General features: G+C 51.5%; 7 protein-coding genes across 7 annotated transcripts; 3 read left to right on the top strand and 4 right to left on the bottom strand.

The window, feature by feature from the left end:
* Nucleotides 1–56: 56 nt before the first annotated feature.
* NEUTE1DRAFT_127880 (uncharacterized protein) lies at nt 57–1,758 on the bottom strand (the record flags this gene model as incomplete). The annotated part of the gene is made up of 3 exons (XM_009850005.1): nt 57–361; nt 438–1,179; nt 1,336–1,758. The coding sequence occupies 3 exons, from the start codon at nt 1,413–1,415 to the stop codon at nt 68–70; spliced, it is 1,116 nt and encodes a 371-aa protein (XP_009848307.1).
* Nucleotides 1,759–2,809: 1,051 nt separating this feature from the next.
* On the bottom strand, nt 2,810–3,897 carry NEUTE1DRAFT_77027 (uncharacterized protein; the record flags this gene model as incomplete). Its single annotated transcript, XM_009850004.1, has 2 exons — nt 2,810–3,394; nt 3,457–3,897. 2 exons carry the CDS (start codon nt 3,883–3,885, stop codon nt 2,810–2,812), a joined length of 1,014 nt encoding a protein of 337 aa, XP_009848306.1.
* A 1,135-nt stretch (nt 3,898–5,032) lies between these two features.
* NEUTE1DRAFT_93913 (uncharacterized protein) lies at nt 5,033–5,218 on the top strand (the record flags this gene model as incomplete). Its single annotated transcript, XM_009850003.1, has 1 exon — nt 5,033–5,218. A coding segment is annotated over one exon (186 nt), but the record flags the coding sequence as incomplete, so codon positions are not given.
* Nucleotides 5,219–7,300: 2,082 nt separating this feature from the next.
* On the top strand, nt 7,301–8,593 carry NEUTE1DRAFT_120227 (uncharacterized protein; the record flags this gene model as incomplete). The annotated part of the gene is made up of 2 exons (XM_009850002.1): nt 7,301–7,975; nt 8,102–8,593. The coding sequence occupies 2 exons, from the start codon at nt 7,506–7,508 to the stop codon at nt 8,562–8,564; spliced, it is 933 nt and encodes a 310-aa protein (XP_009848304.1).
* A 756-nt stretch (nt 8,594–9,349) lies between these two features.
* On the bottom strand, nt 9,350–10,878 carry NEUTE1DRAFT_144451 (uncharacterized protein; the record flags this gene model as incomplete). Its single annotated transcript, XM_009850001.1, has 5 exons — nt 9,350–9,775; nt 9,846–9,959; nt 10,039–10,321; nt 10,410–10,702; nt 10,785–10,878. 5 exons carry the CDS (start codon nt 10,876–10,878, stop codon nt 9,543–9,545), a joined length of 1,017 nt encoding a protein of 338 aa, XP_009848303.1.
* Nucleotides 10,879–13,276: 2,398 nt separating this feature from the next.
* Nucleotides 13,277–15,066, top strand: NEUTE1DRAFT_116022 (uncharacterized protein; the record flags this gene model as incomplete). Its single annotated transcript, XM_009850000.1, has 2 exons — nt 13,277–13,550; nt 13,621–15,066. 2 exons carry the CDS (start codon nt 13,371–13,373, stop codon nt 14,752–14,754), a joined length of 1,314 nt encoding a protein of 437 aa, XP_009848302.1.
* Nucleotides 15,067–15,966: 900 nt separating this feature from the next.
* Nucleotides 15,967–16,642, bottom strand: NEUTE1DRAFT_135165 (uncharacterized protein; the record flags this gene model as incomplete). Its single annotated transcript, XM_009849999.1, has 3 exons — nt 15,967–15,975; nt 16,196–16,295; nt 16,581–16,642. The coding sequence occupies 3 exons, from the start codon at nt 16,640–16,642 to the stop codon at nt 15,967–15,969; spliced, it is 171 nt and encodes a 56-aa protein (XP_009848301.1).
* Between the last annotated feature and the right edge of the window lie 594 nt (nt 16,643–17,236).

The raw sequence follows: 17,236 nt of genomic DNA, 5'->3' as shown, positions 1-17,236 counted from the left end.
ACAAGAAGGACAAAGGTATCCGAGAGTGAACTACTACAGAGAACCGATACTCATCGCTTGACCCCATTTAGAGAATTTCCTTCAGTTTTTCCTTTTGTTCAGGCGTCAAGCTGGTGGGGAACTTGACATTATACTTGACGATGAGGTTGCCCCGTTGGCCTGGTTGCTTCGAGATGGGCATGCCCAGGCCCGGATATACATCTTGGCTCCCAGGTTGTGTCGGGCCGGCCTTCTCAATGTTAATGCTCTTGCCGTCGATCGTCGTGATGGTTCTCTTCCACCCTGTCAATGCCTCCTTGAGGTCTAAGTCGATAGTATGAATGAGGTCGTTGCCGTCCCGAGTGAAAAGCGGATGTGGTTTCTAATACAGACACTGTCAGCTGGTCATTCCTTCAAAAAGGCAATGCGTGAGGAAAGGGGAGGGAGTTTATACGTACCTCTTCGACGACGAACACCAGATCCTGCTGGCCACCCTCTTCTTGATCACCAACACCCTTGAACCGGATTTTGCTACCCTTCTTGAGGCCGGGCTTGATTGGTACCTCCAAGACGGTATCGCTCGTCGTGCGCTTACCGGTCTCGTCAAAGGTCTTGCGCTTGATCTTCATTTTCTTGGTCGTGCCGTGGAACAGATCCTCAAGGGATACGGGCAAGGGGCGTTCAACTGTCGTGACTTCGGGTGTTGCTTGGCGGGCGCTGCGCATGTTGTCGCCGCCGCCGAAGGGGTTTCTCGCAGTTCGGCGCTGTCCTGCACCACCACGCGCAGCATTAAAGAGGATGTCTTCAAAACCCATTCCGCCCATGCCACCACCCATGCCACCACCCATGCCACCACCCATCTTTTCATCCCGGAAAGCATCCCGGAAGAGGTCCTCGGGGTTGGTAAAATTGAATCCATAGGAAAATGTTCTCGCACCTCCTCCGCCACCAGGCATGCCTCCTCCTCCAAAGAAAGAAGCAAAGCCCTCGGGCATGCCACCGGCTCCGGCAAATGGGTTTGCGCCGCCCTCAGTCGGGGGCGGGCCGCCTCTCAGGATAAATTCAAGGCCGAACTGATCGTACATCTTGCGTTTCTCGGGATCCGAAAGGATCTCATACGCCTGAGAGCACTCCTTGAATTTTTCGGCAGCCTCCGGGTTGTCCTTGTTCTTGTCGGGGTGCCATTTTAGGGCGGCTTTCCTAGTGAGGGGTCAGCAGGGGTCCACTGATGGCTGTAAGAGAGGATGATGTGAATGCCAAAGTGAAAGAAGGATGGCGTAGGAAAGAGGAGATCTCTCCCTCGATCTTATACTGCGAGAGCAATTATATGGGGTTTCGGGTTGGAGAGATGCTTACCTGTAGGCTTTCTTGATCTCGTCCTGGGTAGCCGTAGGGCTGATCCCTAGCAGGTCGTAGAGCTTCGTTTCCTTGACCATCGTTATGACGCGATATTAGAGACGAGTGTAGTGTATGTGAGTCTAGTAAGAATGTAGAGGCTGTTTCGCGAAGCTTGATTAGAGCCGCGAAGTACGATTAACCCGACGTGTTCTGTGTTATTGTAGTGGTGCGGGTAGGGTAATTAAGGTAGAGTAAGGTAGCGATGACAGATGCGTATTAGACGTTAGCGATTCTATAGCGCTCGTGGGTCTCTTGGATGGCTCGTAAAGCGCCTGTCAGAGTCGATCTTGATGAAATGCGCGAGAGCAAATTCGCAATGCAAGAGTAGGGATTTCAGATATTGAACAGAATTGAGATGCAACACAGAGTCGGAGAGGAAGCTATCACTTGGTGGAAGAGGGAGGACAAGGCCATAAAATGCCTTGGCGAAGGGCGTGTGTAGCAGGAACAGGAGGTTGTAGAACCTTCGACCGTGAGCCTATCGGCTTCCAAGACCTGGAGATAGTGACGCAGGGCTCGCGTAGTGGGTACATACTAAAAGTAGCGCCTGTTAGTAATCTTCATGTCCCCGAGCAGTTTGCTGCTGCAAGGAAAGAGTGATACTAACAGTGTAAGTCCAGGCCAAGTCCCCACTAACTGTGATGCGGGCCGCCAAGCCAGCTAGCAGGAAGGGAAGCTCCATCAGTTGACCTTCGCTTGACCTCAGCGCGAAACTGTCAGCAGTCTCCTGCTGAGCGGTTGGGACGGGAGCACCTATCAAAGATGAACATCATCACCCAGCACCTTCGATGGGCTGCACATCACCAGTTATTTGGAAGTTAGATCCAGCTCAGTTTATCACATCAGTATACCCATTCGCCCGCGATCCCATTCTTCTGGTACTCACTCGTATGAAACAGTATGGATTGCCGTAAATCATGATTGCGATTCTACATCAAACATCCTTACATTGTGCCTCATTACAAGGCAACGAAGGTTGCACAACCTCATGGAAGCCAACAGCAAGCAACGGCCGCACTCGATCTTTTATTGACAGCCCCATGATAAGGAACATCCGCGAAAACTCCACACAAACCAGACCTGGATAGCCCACCACAGAACTTGTAGTCAGGAGCAGATCTAAGTCAAAGCATGTCTTCAAGAACTTCTCCATATAGAGGATTAAATCAGTTTGTCAAATAAGTGTCATCAACCACCAAGGAGAAGCAAAGCGAACCTTTACTTCTCGAATCACAACAGTACAGAGCAGATCTAGAACAAGTCAAACCCGAGGCCTACTGTCATGACCCTCCGAATAAGCGCGGTTGACCTGCTCTGATGACCCCTGACGAAGGCAGGAAAAAAAAAAAAAAAAAAAAAAAAAAAAAAGTTGCAAAAACACTCCAAAACAAATATCAAAAAGAATAATCCACGTTGCTCGGTGTGTCCTAACTCAGACCGCTTCGTACACATAGAGAGTCGAATTCCTCTCATCGGGCAGGAAAAACAGCCTCATCTTACCGTCCACGACAGCCACATCCATTGGATTCTTGGTCATTGCAGCACCATGTTCCGACACCAAAGTCACAGGAACCTCGTGTAAAGGAACCATAGTTTCCATGTCCACTATCGCGATACCGCCGATTCTCGTGTTCGCCAAGTCTGCAACGCCAGAGCATAACATCACCGGCCGGGTCTCGTAAAGCTCGTAACGACCCAGGAATTTGCAATCCTGATAGTCAATGAAGCTGCTCGGATTCCTGACCACTGCCCGCGGCTGAGTGAACTTGGGCGGCGCCAGATGCTTGTCGTGCCCGTTCCAGATCGACGTTTTGCGCGACCCCCAGTTCAAGGTGACCACAGCTCCGGACTTTGTGTCGTGGACCGCTCCTCCCTGGTGGTCTGCAACGCTCAGGATGGGCTCTGGTACCAGCGTGTCGGGGCGCATCCTCACAAGCGTTCCTGTTGTGTTGGGACGGTACTGGGAGAGGGTGGCCCAGATGTAGGTTCCATCGTAATCAATACCGCCGTTGTGGTACTACTTGTGCTGTCAGCCGCGGTAACATTGTTAAGAACGGGCTGCGCAACGGACGGACAGACCTCGAGAGACTTGGCTTGTGAGATGGAGGCATCAGCAATACGCTTCCCTTTGCCATCGAAGATGATCATATGGGCGAACCCTTCGCCAGCTGTGCGATCCGTGCCGTTGATGGTCCCATTGTATTTGACCGTCGGCACAATGTATTCACCAGCCGACACGAAGTAGCGGTCATTGCCGATGCGAACTATTCCTTCGGGCTCGTAGGTGTCGCCTTCGAATTGAACCTTATCGACAAGTTTCCATTTCGTTGAACGATCAAGCTCTGCAAACTGACGAATAATCTGTTTTGAGTCGGATGCAGCACCGGGAAGAGGGTGAGGGTGAGGGACGAAGGGCACGTCAGGTTGAAGGATGGTGATGTTGAGACCTCCTGATGGTTGCGGAGATTTAGAAAAGAGCAAAGAGAGTACGGTAAGTGCTCTCAACATCGTGCCAACTGGGCAGACAGGAGTAGTTTCAGTTGTAGTTCTCTTTGGTCAATGTCACTGTGGAGGTTTACCAGGTGTACCAGGATCAGTGGCATTCCCTCCCGTCCCGGAAGATTGAAACAGCCAAGTGCGGAGTATAGTATGCGGGGGCACGGCCCGGCGCCGGGAAACAACAACATTCAAACAAGCATTGCCGATCGATCGGCCGGCCGTCTTCTTGTGCACAGGTCCCGATTTATTCTCCATATTTCAAACTATCTTAAATCCCCGACGACAAATTACACGCTCGAAAAGGTACAAGGGTTTGTCGTTGATGAAGCTGGTCTACCTCGAGATACGACAACGCCGATGCGGGGTTGGTCTGTAGACTGATTATAAGAAACTTTTCACGCACCCCCAGATTGTGATTTGCCCTGTTTGTGAAGCCCAAGTCCCAGCATTAAATGCTGTGACCTCGAAAAACCCCGAGTATTGATCCAGACTAGGTAGTGTATGGAACCTGCCTCTAGGTAACAACACCACACCTGGGAATGTTCTTTCCCAATGAAAACTATACAAGCAAGTGCTCTTCCCGCCTTCCCTTTCCGACTTGTGTCTTTTGTCGGACTGAACAAAGGCCGGACCTGACAGGTTTCGGGCTGATTCCTAGACCCTAAGTCACCCAGAAGCAGAATGTGACCTAGTCCCCTCTGTCCGTTCAGTCAGTTGCTTACTATCTCATTGATCTCTACTATATTTCGAGGTCGCAGCCGTTGCTCCTCGCTCGCCAGCATCGAGCACATCAGGTCCTCGCCTTCCGTTGCTTGCACGACGTCAGCTGTGGTCGGTAACAGAATTATCCAGTTGGCAAAGCACGCAGGCAGTATGTAGCACTCACAATGCGTGCTGTTACCGTGCCTGGAAGAATCGCTTGACTGGCCCCCCGACAGAGGTCGGATCTTCCGGCAGATATGGCACCTGGTAAGGCCCTGGGTTTCTTGATCTGAAGAGCCTTCTCATTGCTCTCTTCTCCGGAAGAAGCTTGACAAACGGTTATTGCTCCAGCTATGGCTCCTCTCTGAGAAAGCAGCGCAAGCGAGTTGAGGTCGGCCAGCATGCTCGCTATCCTTGATTTGTTACCCCATTCTGTTTCCATCTCGTTGATGAGGTTGTTCTCTCTCTGGTCCAGCGGATATTCTTCCTACTCAGCAGTAGATATGGATGGCCCTCAACCGTACACTACAGCACTCTCTGCGGCAGACACACCGTCAAGCGAGTTGCTTTTGGCATCTGGAAGTGCCACGGCCAAGGGTATGCCAAATTATTGAGCGGCGGCGCTTACCTGCCCGCGTGAGTCATCCATTCAACTGTTAGCCAGTTCTGATGCTCATAATAGTACACCTGCTACCGTCACTGCCAGATCGACTCTTCGACGTCTGCGAGACATGGCGCCCGCCCAGACATGCCGAGCTTGGGAGCATACTAGCTAGTATGTTGCAGAACCGCGTCCTTGTTGTCGTCCATACTCCCCTCAACAGAAGTTGCGCACCGGATGTTCTGGAGGATGTATCGGTTCTGTGTCATGTCGAGCGGACATCTGATTTTGAGCCTTGTTGTCAAAGAAAGCCGATGTGATTCAGCCCTTATTTCAACCCCAGGTTTTTTTTGTTTGAGTCTGCTTGTCCTCGCCACGCGGTGATCACCAGCATATGGAGTCGGGCAGAACGGACACCCCCAGTGCCAAGCAGCATGCCGCGATGACTGGGCAAGTCATTTTTTTTTGTTTTTTTTGCGTCAAACGGAAGTAATTCGACACTCCGAGAGCTCATTTGTGTCTACATCGCGAATTCTTTGAGGCGAAGAGACCGAGTGAGGGTCCGAACTTGAGGATTCAAATAAGCTTGATCGGACTGCATGGTACCTGGTTTCTTGGCAGGAGAACGTTCGACGCCATCCCGACAGTGCCGATGAAGCTAATCCGACAACGGTATGGACGGAAATTCAACGTTGACTGAGCCAGACTGACGGTGTGACAGTGCCCCTTGTGGTCACCGCAAATTGTCGGCAGATTCAGGTTGTACGGGCAGACGGGATATAAAAGCGTAACAAAGCCTACGTGTGTGTCACAACTCGTTCCGCCTTTTTGCTCCCGCACGTTGGAAGGTTTCGGATGCCATGTGATTGTTCATTTGATGGGTTAAAACCCTGAAAAATCACTGCTGCACCCAAGCAAGATGCCGCGTGGACGAGTGCGGCACAGCGACCCTGCCACAGTGGCGTCGCTCAAAGAAGCGGGCCAGTTGAAGAGATGTGACGTATGATTGGACAATGAAATGTGACGTACCCACACCTTGATGTCATGCAGAGCTCCACTCATTGGACTCTTGGAGAGCTTGATCTGCGGCCGGCAGTCGACGGCTCGTCATTTAGCGGCGCGTTCAGGGCGGAACCACGGTGTGATCGGCCGTCCACCGTCAAATTAGCGAGCTCATGATATTTTTTTTCAGGGGCAAAGAAGTGTTCTACAGCTTCGAAATGGTGGCTTTGACGACTGAATGGCAAAGTTGGCAAGGAAAGAACCCAATTGACTCGCGGGATAGCTGTTCTCGCAAAGCTAAAGCTGTCATGTGTCCACTATCGGGTTTGCTACTGCGAAGCATTGTTGCTCGCTCGGGCGACTAACATCGTACATAGAAGGGTCCACGGCTTCGTGTAACCACTTTACGTTACGAACCTTTACCTACCTCTAATCTATCATCGTATTTTAGGCAACTTCCTTAACCTCCCAATTGTAGAAAGATCAGCTCTCGTTGGTGCTGCTTCTGAAGCTTTGAATTACAGGCTCTATGTCTAGTCACTTCCAGAAATTTGCGTCTGGCTGAGACTGGCAGGTGGTGTGAAAAAAAGTCCGAACACGCTTATACCAACCCAGACCCAGCGAGTGTCCGGACCTTTTTTCCTACCACCTGACGGGGTACTTTTTGGAGCGTCCAGCCGATCGTCCTGTTAGAGAAAGTGTGAATAACCACTAGATTATGTGACAAATATGTGCATGCTCACACGCCGATGGACTACGGAAATTCGTTACATTTATTTCTCGTAATTGAAAAAGGTGTCTTGCTCTTTCTCCTCCTCTTCTGTTGTCTTCTTCTTCTTCTTTTTGTCAACCGTACTTCGAACCCCCCCCCCCCTCCCCCCCCTTTTTTTTTTTTTCTCTGCCTTTCCACCGGTCACGTAAGGTACGGTAATAACCGCTGCAGAAAAGAGTGCCACCTGCAACATCCACTCGTGAGATCCATCCGACCTCCAAGTCGGTGGCCTCCAGCCTCCTTGGCTTCACCACGAGACCCCTGATCCCTTCTGGCCAGCTGCCTTCTCTTCAACCGCCAAAGGAACCGACCCACCAGTACCAAGGACGGTCCCACACCGCAGATTGCGATACCCCAGAGAAATAAACAGGACGACCTAGGGAGCATTCCCAAACCTTACTTCAACAGCATCTTCGACTTCCACACAAACCAAATCATATAACCTACCTTCATCCCCGAATACGACCGGCTCCCGCCTACCCCCCCTCCTCGATCGAGTGAAACCTAGCGGAAGCGAGCAGTCAACCGAAAACACACTTCATATCTCAAATCATGGGCGCAAAGACGGGCCTCTTTCTCCGGGGCCTGCAGGGCATCCTCCGCGGCATCCAGTTCGGCTGTGCCGCCACGGTGTTGGCCCTGACCTCTTACTTCTTGGCCACCATGGCCAACCATGGCCTCGACATTGACGTCCACCTGCGCGCCGTCGAGGGTATCTCGGGCGGTATCACCGCATACACCCTGATCACCATCTTGCTACTATGCTGCATCCCCGGCCAGCCGTTCTTCTCCTTCATCATGATGGTGGTTGACGTTTGCTGCGCTGGCGCCCTCATCTACGTCGCTATCCGCAATAAGAACGGCGCTAGCACGTGCGACGGCATCGTCGATACCCCTTACGGCAAGGGCAACGCCGACACCAACGTTGTCGATAACGGCCATGGCGGCTTCACCGTCCTTCCTAGCTTGCACCATGCTTGCAAGATGGAGACGGCTTGCTTGGCGGTGTCGATTATCGGATGGTTAGTCATTCATTTCTCCTGTGCTTCGCATATTGCAAGATCAATTTCCTTTTGTCGGGGAAAAAAAAAAAAAAAAAAAAAAAAAAAAAAAAAAAAAAAAAATTGCTAACGACCGATTCTCTCTAGCGTTGTCTTTATCCTCTCCCCCTTCATGGAACTCGTCCTCGTCCGCCATCGCAAGAAGGAGAAGCGCTATGGCCCCTCGCCCGCCAACGACTACACCTCCGGCTCTGGTCGCAAACCGGGTTTCTTCGCCAGCCTGCGTGGCAAGGGTAGCGGCCACCCCGACGCCGATCTGATGAACAACAAGCTGCCTGAGCACACCAGCCCTTCGGACGTCCGTGATAGTTACACGACGGAGCAGACCCGTGTGGGCGGTGTCGCCCCTGGGAACACGGGTGCTTACGGTAGCTATAACCCGTACAACGAGACGTCGGTCGGCCAGCAACAGCACAGCACCACGGCGTATAGCCCACCTCATGCTGGTAACAACTATAACAAGTACGATATGAGCTTTGGTCAGCAGCAGCAGGATATTGCTATGGGGCAGTATCCCAACAAGGGCGATCATGTTTATGACCGGAGATAAAGGAAGGGTACTGCTTTTTGAGTAATGAGGGTTTCTGTTGGGAGATAGCAGCAGTTTGAAGAAGATGGGTTGGATACCCTGAGAAGATACCCTGATGGAGGAAAGGGAGATGGACTGCAGCAGTACCAAGTCTCACGACTTCGACTGAGAGGGGAGCCAGACCGAATATATTGGAAGCACCTCAACGGCTGGTACAACGACGGAACAGACGGGGGAAGAAACCAATAACCTACCTGACGGACAACAACAAACTTCACGACTGCTCTTCCGATGCACAAATTATCGAAACGTCTCTTGCCAGGGCTGAATCACCATCCTGTGCGGATCCGGCGTTGATGGAATATATACCAAGTCATGTATCAGAGTTTACGTCACACTGATTTGAAGAAGAAGAAGAAGAAGAAGGGTTGAGATAAAGAGGATTCGCATACACACGGAACCATAGGAATCAAGATACCCCGGACGGAAATACACACTTACATGGTATGATGGCATGGGTCAGGTTTTGTAATGTACAACACTGTACACATTGTAAACTCAGATACTCCTGCGTAATATTAATTGATGAAGACTCAAACTACCACCCTCGCTGGCCGTGTTTATGTATCTCATTTTCTCAATTTTTATCTTTTGTTTTTCGCATTGCATGACATCGTTCATCGTCTTCGTTCGGTACTCAATTCTCATATCTGTCCCGTAACCAGACTCATCAGTGTGAAGACCGGGAAAGACGTACACATTCTTGATCACCCGAGATATCTGTTGTATCTTCAACCTGTTACTTGACAAACGAGACAACCAACCAAATGCTCCGCACCTGTACAACCCATCAACCGACGCCTGAAAACATACATAACTGATTGTCCGCAACTCCACATTTGTTCCCCTGTTTGTTTTTGTCATCCACCCATCCTGAGTTTTGGCTTTCCATTTTCCTGTTCAATCATTTGCTCTTGTTCATCCCAGTTTCATTCCCACCTACCTCTGCTCCTCCTCCTCCTCCTCCACCTCCTCATCATCAAGCGTCTCGACAAACGTCATCGTGACACCCTCATTGCTAGTATCAACGTTCATGTTCACGGAGTCAATAGCATTCCGCTTCGCTTCAGTGGCGGTGGTGGCAGTCTCGCGCTTAGCGAACTTGATGGGTACGTTGGCGATGTGAGAGTGGGCGACCTCACGGGTTGCGAGTTCCGGGTTATTTTGGAGGGCTGGAGAAGAGATGTTAAAGCTTTGAAAACTAGAAAGACACAAAGGAAGCGGATGCAGTGGATAACTTACAAGCAGGAATACCCCTCCGGACATACATAGTCGTGACCTTTGTCCTGCGTCTAGGGGCGGTAGTTTCATCGGCGTCGCGCTTCTTCTTCTTCTTTTCGGCGGCAGCAGCAGGTCCTGCACAAAGAACTTTTGGTAAATATCCCAAACTGCGTAACCTCAACAACAACCGAAACAGAGCAAGGTCAGGACTTACGAGTACTGGCATTGTTATCCACAATAATGCCCACCCCCGAGCCCTCAGCACCAGTGCCCAACTGGACCTTGGGGCCCTTGGTCAAAGCAGCCTCCGAGAACTTGAGCGCCCTGTCGAAACCGGCAAGATCTCTCTTCTTCTTGTCCAAAAGGGCCATGGCATCCGTGATATCATCCGTGATGTCATCCTCATCCTCATCCATGTCCATCTCGTCAAACGGCTCCTCGGCGCGAGGGGCGATCGACTTCTTGCCCATGCCTTGAAGGCCCTGGATGGACTGGGCCTTTACCACAGAGGACGAAGACGGCTTATCATTAGCTTATGGGAACTCTTTGTAATGATACAGGGTAGTAGCAGAGTAAGGTACTCACTTGTTGAGCAAGAGTTGGGTCAATCTTGGGAGCGTTGCTGGTGTCGACTGCCGCCGGGCTGGCGCCTTCGGGGGTCGTGGGTACGACAGCCGGTGACGTAGGCACGATGGTAGGAGCAGCAGCAGCAGCGGGAACAGCGGCAGCTTGAACTGTTTTCTTTTCACCGGCCGCGGGGGCGGAAGCCACAGGGGCGTTGGAAGCAGCACCTGCGGCAGCGTTAACCGCAGCGCCTTCAAGTGCATTCATCAGTGTTGAGACGTCCTGTTTACCTCCGAAGCTTATTTCACCATCACCTGTTTTCGGGGGTTAGCGACTGTGTATTTCATGGAAGCAAGTGTCTGGTGCTCCAGGATGGGTGCTAAAGAAGTAACTTACCAACTACCAAGGCAGGGGAGTACGCCCCCAAGTTGATATTAAGCGGAAGAGCGGCAGCCAGGCCGGCGAACATGAGAAAGTTGTAGTTGACCATGTTGAAAAGTTGTAGCAGCGACCACCAGGGACTTGCTCTTAGGACTCGGTAGTAAGATGAAATAAAAAATATTAAGAGTATAAAAATATTATGCGACCAGCGACTACGACCAGCGTATGAGAATGGGAATACCGAGTGAAGATGCCTGGTGAAAGAAGAAACTGGAAGGCCGATTGTCGCTGACGGATATGAGATGGAGACGAAAAGGCAACTGGGAAGGTGTCTACAAGTGATCTTTATAGATAAACTTACGACAATGACGAAGGAGTAGAACGAGCTACTGTCTATGTTGACCTCATTACTGCCGTAACCTAACCCACAAGCGCTAGCATCGTGAGTTACAGGAGAGTACGATGCAGCTCTGTGAAACGCCAAGTCAGACTCATCACCTACAACTAAAGGGTAACTAACTGCCTGCGAGTAGGATCCTGAAGGCTGAAAAGCTCCTGCGAGGGGGTAACAATCACCGGCATGGGGAGGGTATAAGGGCGGCTGACTCTGTGCGTTCGTGGAGGCGAATGGCCGACAAGAAAGGCAAGGCGAGGAAAGTCTCAGGGGAATGAAGATACCAAGACGATGCAGTGGCGGAGGATAGTATAATGGTTTAGCTCGATATAGCGACAGGGTCTGCCATATGTGAGACCTGCCAAGAAGTTCCGAGCGGGATTGAGATGCTCGAAGATAAGGTTCTAGGCGTTTTGCAGCATCTAGACCACGGAGTGCAGGCTCCTAGCGATGCTACTGACCCCGGAGTCTGTGATAACCCTCGCTTCGTCACGATCAAACCTCGTGCCAAGCACGGAGACTGTTGAAGAAGCTTTACCGAGCCACCGGGGTCAAAGACTTGTTTAAGAGATCCGAGCATTCGCAGCGTAAAGAAACCTGGGGGCAGGGGTCGCGATGCTACCTGAGATCTGTATCAGAATTAAGCTCGTGCCCCTGACGATCAATACCGACCGAGAGTCTGTCACAAAATAGGCGGCAAGATAAAACACCAACCACAATGAAATGGTGTACCAAAGGGGGCATCGTGGCTTCTGCAAGGGAAGCGCATGTTGGACACGACATTGCGGGCTCGATGCTGATTGACTGACGCGGGCAAGGAGCAGATCAAATTGGTCGTCGATAGGGGAGTCACTGTATCGCCATGAAGACTGGCGCCTGAGTCGCCAGCTTGAGCGGATTTGAACACTGAGTTAGATGAGGTACTCTCATACGGGACAAAGAGACACCATCTCGACACCGATCAAGAGGTGACTGTTCCATATGATCGTTCCTATCAAAAAAAGTACACGGTCGCAACTTTCTCTGATGTCTGCTGGGTTCGAGTGGGAGGTCATAGGAGCTGAGCCGTGCAAAGCTATTCCATTCCCTTCGTCTAGAGCTCAGACAAGATGGTCCCAGGTCGCGTTGCAAGATCGAATAGAGAAGCCGTGACCCTCGAGATCTCGCAACTACCAGACCCAAACAATGACAACGATGTTTTGAAGTATTTGCTCGTTTTTCTTGAACCTTGGCCCCTTGTCCAAGTAAGTATCTCGACCGCACAGGTCCTGATAAATATATAAGGACGGCTTTCATGAGCTTCGCCAAACGAATGGAAGAAGTGCTCGAACGTAGCTGACTGGTGCCCATAAAGCGGCGATTGCCCAAGTATATCATGGTAAGTTATTTATGTTTCCAAGACACTTGTCAGATATTCCCCAACACGCTCGGCTCTTTGCGCACTCGACAAAAAAAGTTTGAGGGATAGCCGTGATGTGATATCCTACTTAGGCATCTTTTGTGAACAGGCTCTGGAGGAATATTAGCAAACCAAGACGAAATGCATGAAGTTCGCTGAAAGGGACCATGGGGTCGGTTGAGGCCGGGGAAGCTGTACAGTACCCGCCGTGTCAGTACAAAGTGTCTCCACTCTCCACTTTGATGCTATCGCCAAACCGTAAAGGTGCGCAGCCACCTGAGATCCTGGAGATGAGTGAAAAAAAAAAAGAAGAAAAAAAGACGTGAGGGTGCTCGATGCAGTGAATTAAAGATAGGAACATATAACGTCGCAAAGCCTATGATAGTTGCAGCAGGTGAGAGTGCCGTAGCATGAGAGAACGTCGGTAAACATTTGAAGTTGTGAATGGAGACAAACATGAGCCGCTCTGCTGGACGAACTGGTGGTCTGGTTCTCGAGCTTGAATTTCGGACTGGAACGGGAAACCGTTCACCCCACCTCGATCTTCGGCAGAGAGGCAGCGTGCACGGTTCGCAGTGCACTTTGTGCGCGCCAGAAATGCCCCGCACGATAGGGAAAAGTAGGTCTTGGCATGGCAATGGGCCCATGCGCGACATGTCCAAAATTTTGGATCGAGCCAAATATTTTCCCCAGGTCGAAGGTTTCCTGTCCAGCACTCCTCGTATCGTCTGAGGTCTTGTTGGCTCGCTCTCCTTTCAACTCCTCCGCTCATTCCTTGTGTGTGTTTTTGCGGATACCCTCAGTCAACATGTCGATTCTCAGGACGATCGCCCCCTTCATGAGGGCGGCCCGGGCCGGTGCCAGCACCAACCCTCTCATGACCATGAAGTCTCCCATGCTCAACTTCAACCGCTCCTACGCCTCCGTCTTCCAGCGTACCAAGCCTCACGTCAACATTGGTACCATTGGTCACGTCGATCACGGCAAGGTACATATAGATATATATTCCCTAGAAAGAGACCTTGAGGACTGACGTACATATCTCCCCCACCGCGTAGACCACCCTCTCTGCCGCCATCACCAAGCGCCAGTCCGACAAGGGCCTCGCCAGCTTCCTCGACTATGGCTCCATTGACAAGGCCCCCGAGGAGCGCAAGCGTGGTATCACCATCTCCACTGCCCACATCGAGTACTCGACCGACAACCGCCACTACTCCCACGTCGACTGCCCGGGTCACGCCGATTACATCAAGAACATGATCACTGGTGCCGCCTCCATGGATGGCGCCATCATTGTCGTCGCTGCTTCCGATGGTCAGATGCCCCAGACCCGTGAGCACTTGCTCCTCGCCCGTCAGGTCGGTATCCAGCGCATCGTCGTCTTCGTCAACAAGGTCGATGCCATTGACGACCCCGAGATGTTGGAGCTCGTTGAGATGGAGATGCGTGAGCTCCTCTCCAGCTACGGTTTCGACGGTGATGAGACCCCCGTCATCATGGGTTCCGCCCTCTGCGCCCTCGAGGGCAAGCGCCCCGAAATCGGTGTTGAGAAGATCGATGCCCTCATGCAGGCCGTCGACGACTGGATCCCCACCCCCGAGCGTGACCTCGACAAGCCCTTCCTCATGTCCGTTGAGGATGTCTTCTCCATCGCCGGCCGTGGTACCGTCGCCTCTGGCCGTGTCGAGCGTGGTACTCTCAAGCGCGACCAGGATGTCGAGATTGTCGGCAAGGGTACCGAGATCATCAAGACCAAGGTCACTGATATCGAGACCTTCAAGAAGTCCTGCGAGGAGTCCCGCGCCGGCGACAACTCCGGTCTCCTCCTCCGTGGTATCCGCCGTGAGGACATCAAGCGCGGCATGGTCGTTGTCGCCCCTGGCTCCGTCAAGGCCCACACCAAGTTCCTCGTCTCCCTCTACGTCCTCTCCAAGGAGGAAGGTGGTCGTCACACCGGCTTCCAGGCCAACTACCGCCCCCAGATGTTCATCCGCTCCGCCGACGAGTCCGTCTCGCTCACCTTCCCCGAGGGTACCGAGGATGCCGACTCCAAGATCGTCCAGCCCGGTGACAACTGCGAGTTGGTTGCCACTCTCTGCCACCCTATTGCCGTCGAGGCCGGTCAGCGTATCACCGTCCGTGAGGGTGGCCGCACCGTCGCCACTGGTATCATTACCCGCATCATGGAATAAGCTATCAACTACTCACTGTGAGATGTTGAGGTTGTAAAAAGCTATGTAATGATATATCACGCCGAACCGAATCTAGACGAGCCCCGGTAAGGTAGTAAAACACACACACGCACATATGCAAGGAAAAAGGGACCGCGAGCCGCCAAAAGAAGCGGGTTTGCTGTCAGGAGTTCAAAGAGAAATATACCTACAGTGTACGATGTAAAGCAATGAATGTTTATGGATCTGAAATGCCTTTTTTTTTATGTATTTTGTACAAAGAGTGTTTTGGGCCCAAGTGATGATCTCTCCCCTCATATTCTTCTCTTATTGTCTTGTTAATCTTGTGATATAGATGGTTCAAAAAAGCAGTGATAGAAGCTAGAACGTAGTACTAAGTGAATGTCCATTCCCTCTTGTGGTTGACCAAGTTTAGATAGGATATGTGCAATGATAGAAGCTAGAACGTAGTACTAAGTGAATGTCCATTCCCTCTTGTGGTTGACCAAGTTTAAATAGGATATGTGCTTGTTGAGACTTGTGAGCCGAGCAACACATAGATTCAATGGAGAAGCGCTTGCTATGCTCAAGTCCACCACCATTGGTCATCAAGGTTCGCACAAGTTGTTCACCGACACTAGACGCAAATCATACGAAAGTCACAGATCACGGCTGAAGAGGGATATGAGAACGAGACAGAATGCTGGTTGACCACAGAATCACGCCGGTCTATTGATCGCTCGATGGGAGGGAAACAGACAGAGTCTAACCTCTGCTGTTCCTCAGTCCGCCGCCCTGTTCCTCTTTTGCTTGTGTTGACTCCGCAGGCCCCAAAAACCCGAATCCCGAAAGAAAACCAAGCAAAGCAAGCAAAAACTCCAAGGGATGTGATGATAAACAAAAGCATTGCTACTTTGTTTGTTTTCGTCAAGTGTCGTCGTGTCGTCTCGGGTTGTAGTTTGTCATGGATCAAGGCTGAACCCCCGTTTTTTTCGTTGTCGTTGTTCCCTAATCCATCTTTGTCGAGATTTCCGTCATCGGCATGTCGTCTAACGATATAGGGACACACGTCGCGCGCAAACGAGACAAGTTGCTTTGGCTGGACATTTTTTGCATTTCCCGTAGATGACGAAACGATTTGGAACTCGACTGTGATGATGCTGTGACCCTTTGTGTCCTCCCCTCATCATCGTCCCCTACCAAAACCTCCCATCATGTCAAGAAAGGGGGGATTTAGCGGTGCTACAAGAAAAGACAAGCGAGTTAGCCATGCGTCTTGTTTCTTTTCCCATAACCCTTGCTTCACGCGACTGGGAACAGTGTTTGTGACTCCTTGGCCGTAGAGGTTCTCTTTTTTCCGCAAGATGTGCCCTTCTCTCGTTCGTGACACCGCGGATTTTCCACTGTTTCCAGTCGCGTGCGCAGTTCCGCCCGTCTCCACCGTGGTGTTTTCTCTTCTTACCTTGGTGAAGCCAATGTCGTTGGCCTTCTCACGGAAGCATTGACGGCAGATGTTGAGGCCGTACTTGCGGATGAGACCGGCAGAGTGGGTGCAGACACGGCTAAACAACGTTGAAGAAACGCCCGGTTAGCAACTTGAACTTCAGTTTTCGTCAAACTTGAGTGGTGAAGCCGCATTTTCCTCCTCCGTGATTTTCGCATTCTTGACTTGATTTTCTCAACTCTCCCCCTCTTTCACGTTTTCCTCAAAACAGCCACTTCGCCCCAGCATTGATCTTGCCCCAAGCAGCAAAATACCATGCCATATTCCCATCTCTTGCTCAACTGTGATGTATGTGTAGATTGTGGATTATGGATAATTGGTGTTGCTGGACAATAATCCTTACCAAGAGCGGGAGCCCTTGCCGTAGGTGCGGGGGCGGGAGTTCCAGACGGATTCGTGAGACATCTTGATTTTCGGGGTTTTGCTGTCGCAGCGAGAAAATCGTTGTCGTGCGGGCGGCGGGTTGACGATGACTTGGTCTGTCGGGCTGGGGGGGGAGGGGAGGTGGTTTTTTTCGCAAGAGGGCTGCCAAATATGGGGCGAGATTTTTCTGTGGGCGGTTTCGCAGGTCCGGTCCGGCAGCAACTGGCCCTCGTCCACTGCCGCCAGGGCTTGTGCACTTCGGGCTTGGCACGCACGCAGTGCACAGTTCAAGTTGCGTGGCAGCTGAGTGTGGCTGGTGCAGTGTGCAGTCTCAGGCAGGGAAAGAACAATTCAATGGCGCAGCAGGGCCACCTCTACCTATGTGTGGCTGGTACTGGTACCCAGCCCAGAAGTGTTATCGATAACAATAGTTCTTTTCTATCTTATCGCGTTCGCCCACCGCTTTGGGGGACACAGTGCGGCTACGGCAAACCCGACTTGAGCTCCAATGAAGGCCCCACCAATGACCGCACGCAGCATGCGGGGCTCCATCGACTCGGATGACGGATTTCAGGGGATTTTGGGGAAGCTCAAGAGCGCTGACACGACCAACTGGCAAGGATCCCAATGGTTTGA

Source organism: Neurospora tetrasperma (genome assembly GCF_000213175.1).
Source record: "Neurospora tetrasperma FGSC 2508 unplaced genomic scaffold NEUTE1scaffold_1, whole genome shotgun sequence".
Lineage (NCBI taxonomy): Eukaryota > Fungi > Ascomycota > Sordariomycetes > Sordariales > Sordariaceae > Neurospora > Neurospora tetrasperma.
The sequence above is the reverse complement of the archived record's forward strand: the minus strand, read 5'-3'. Positions and strand labels throughout refer to the sequence as shown.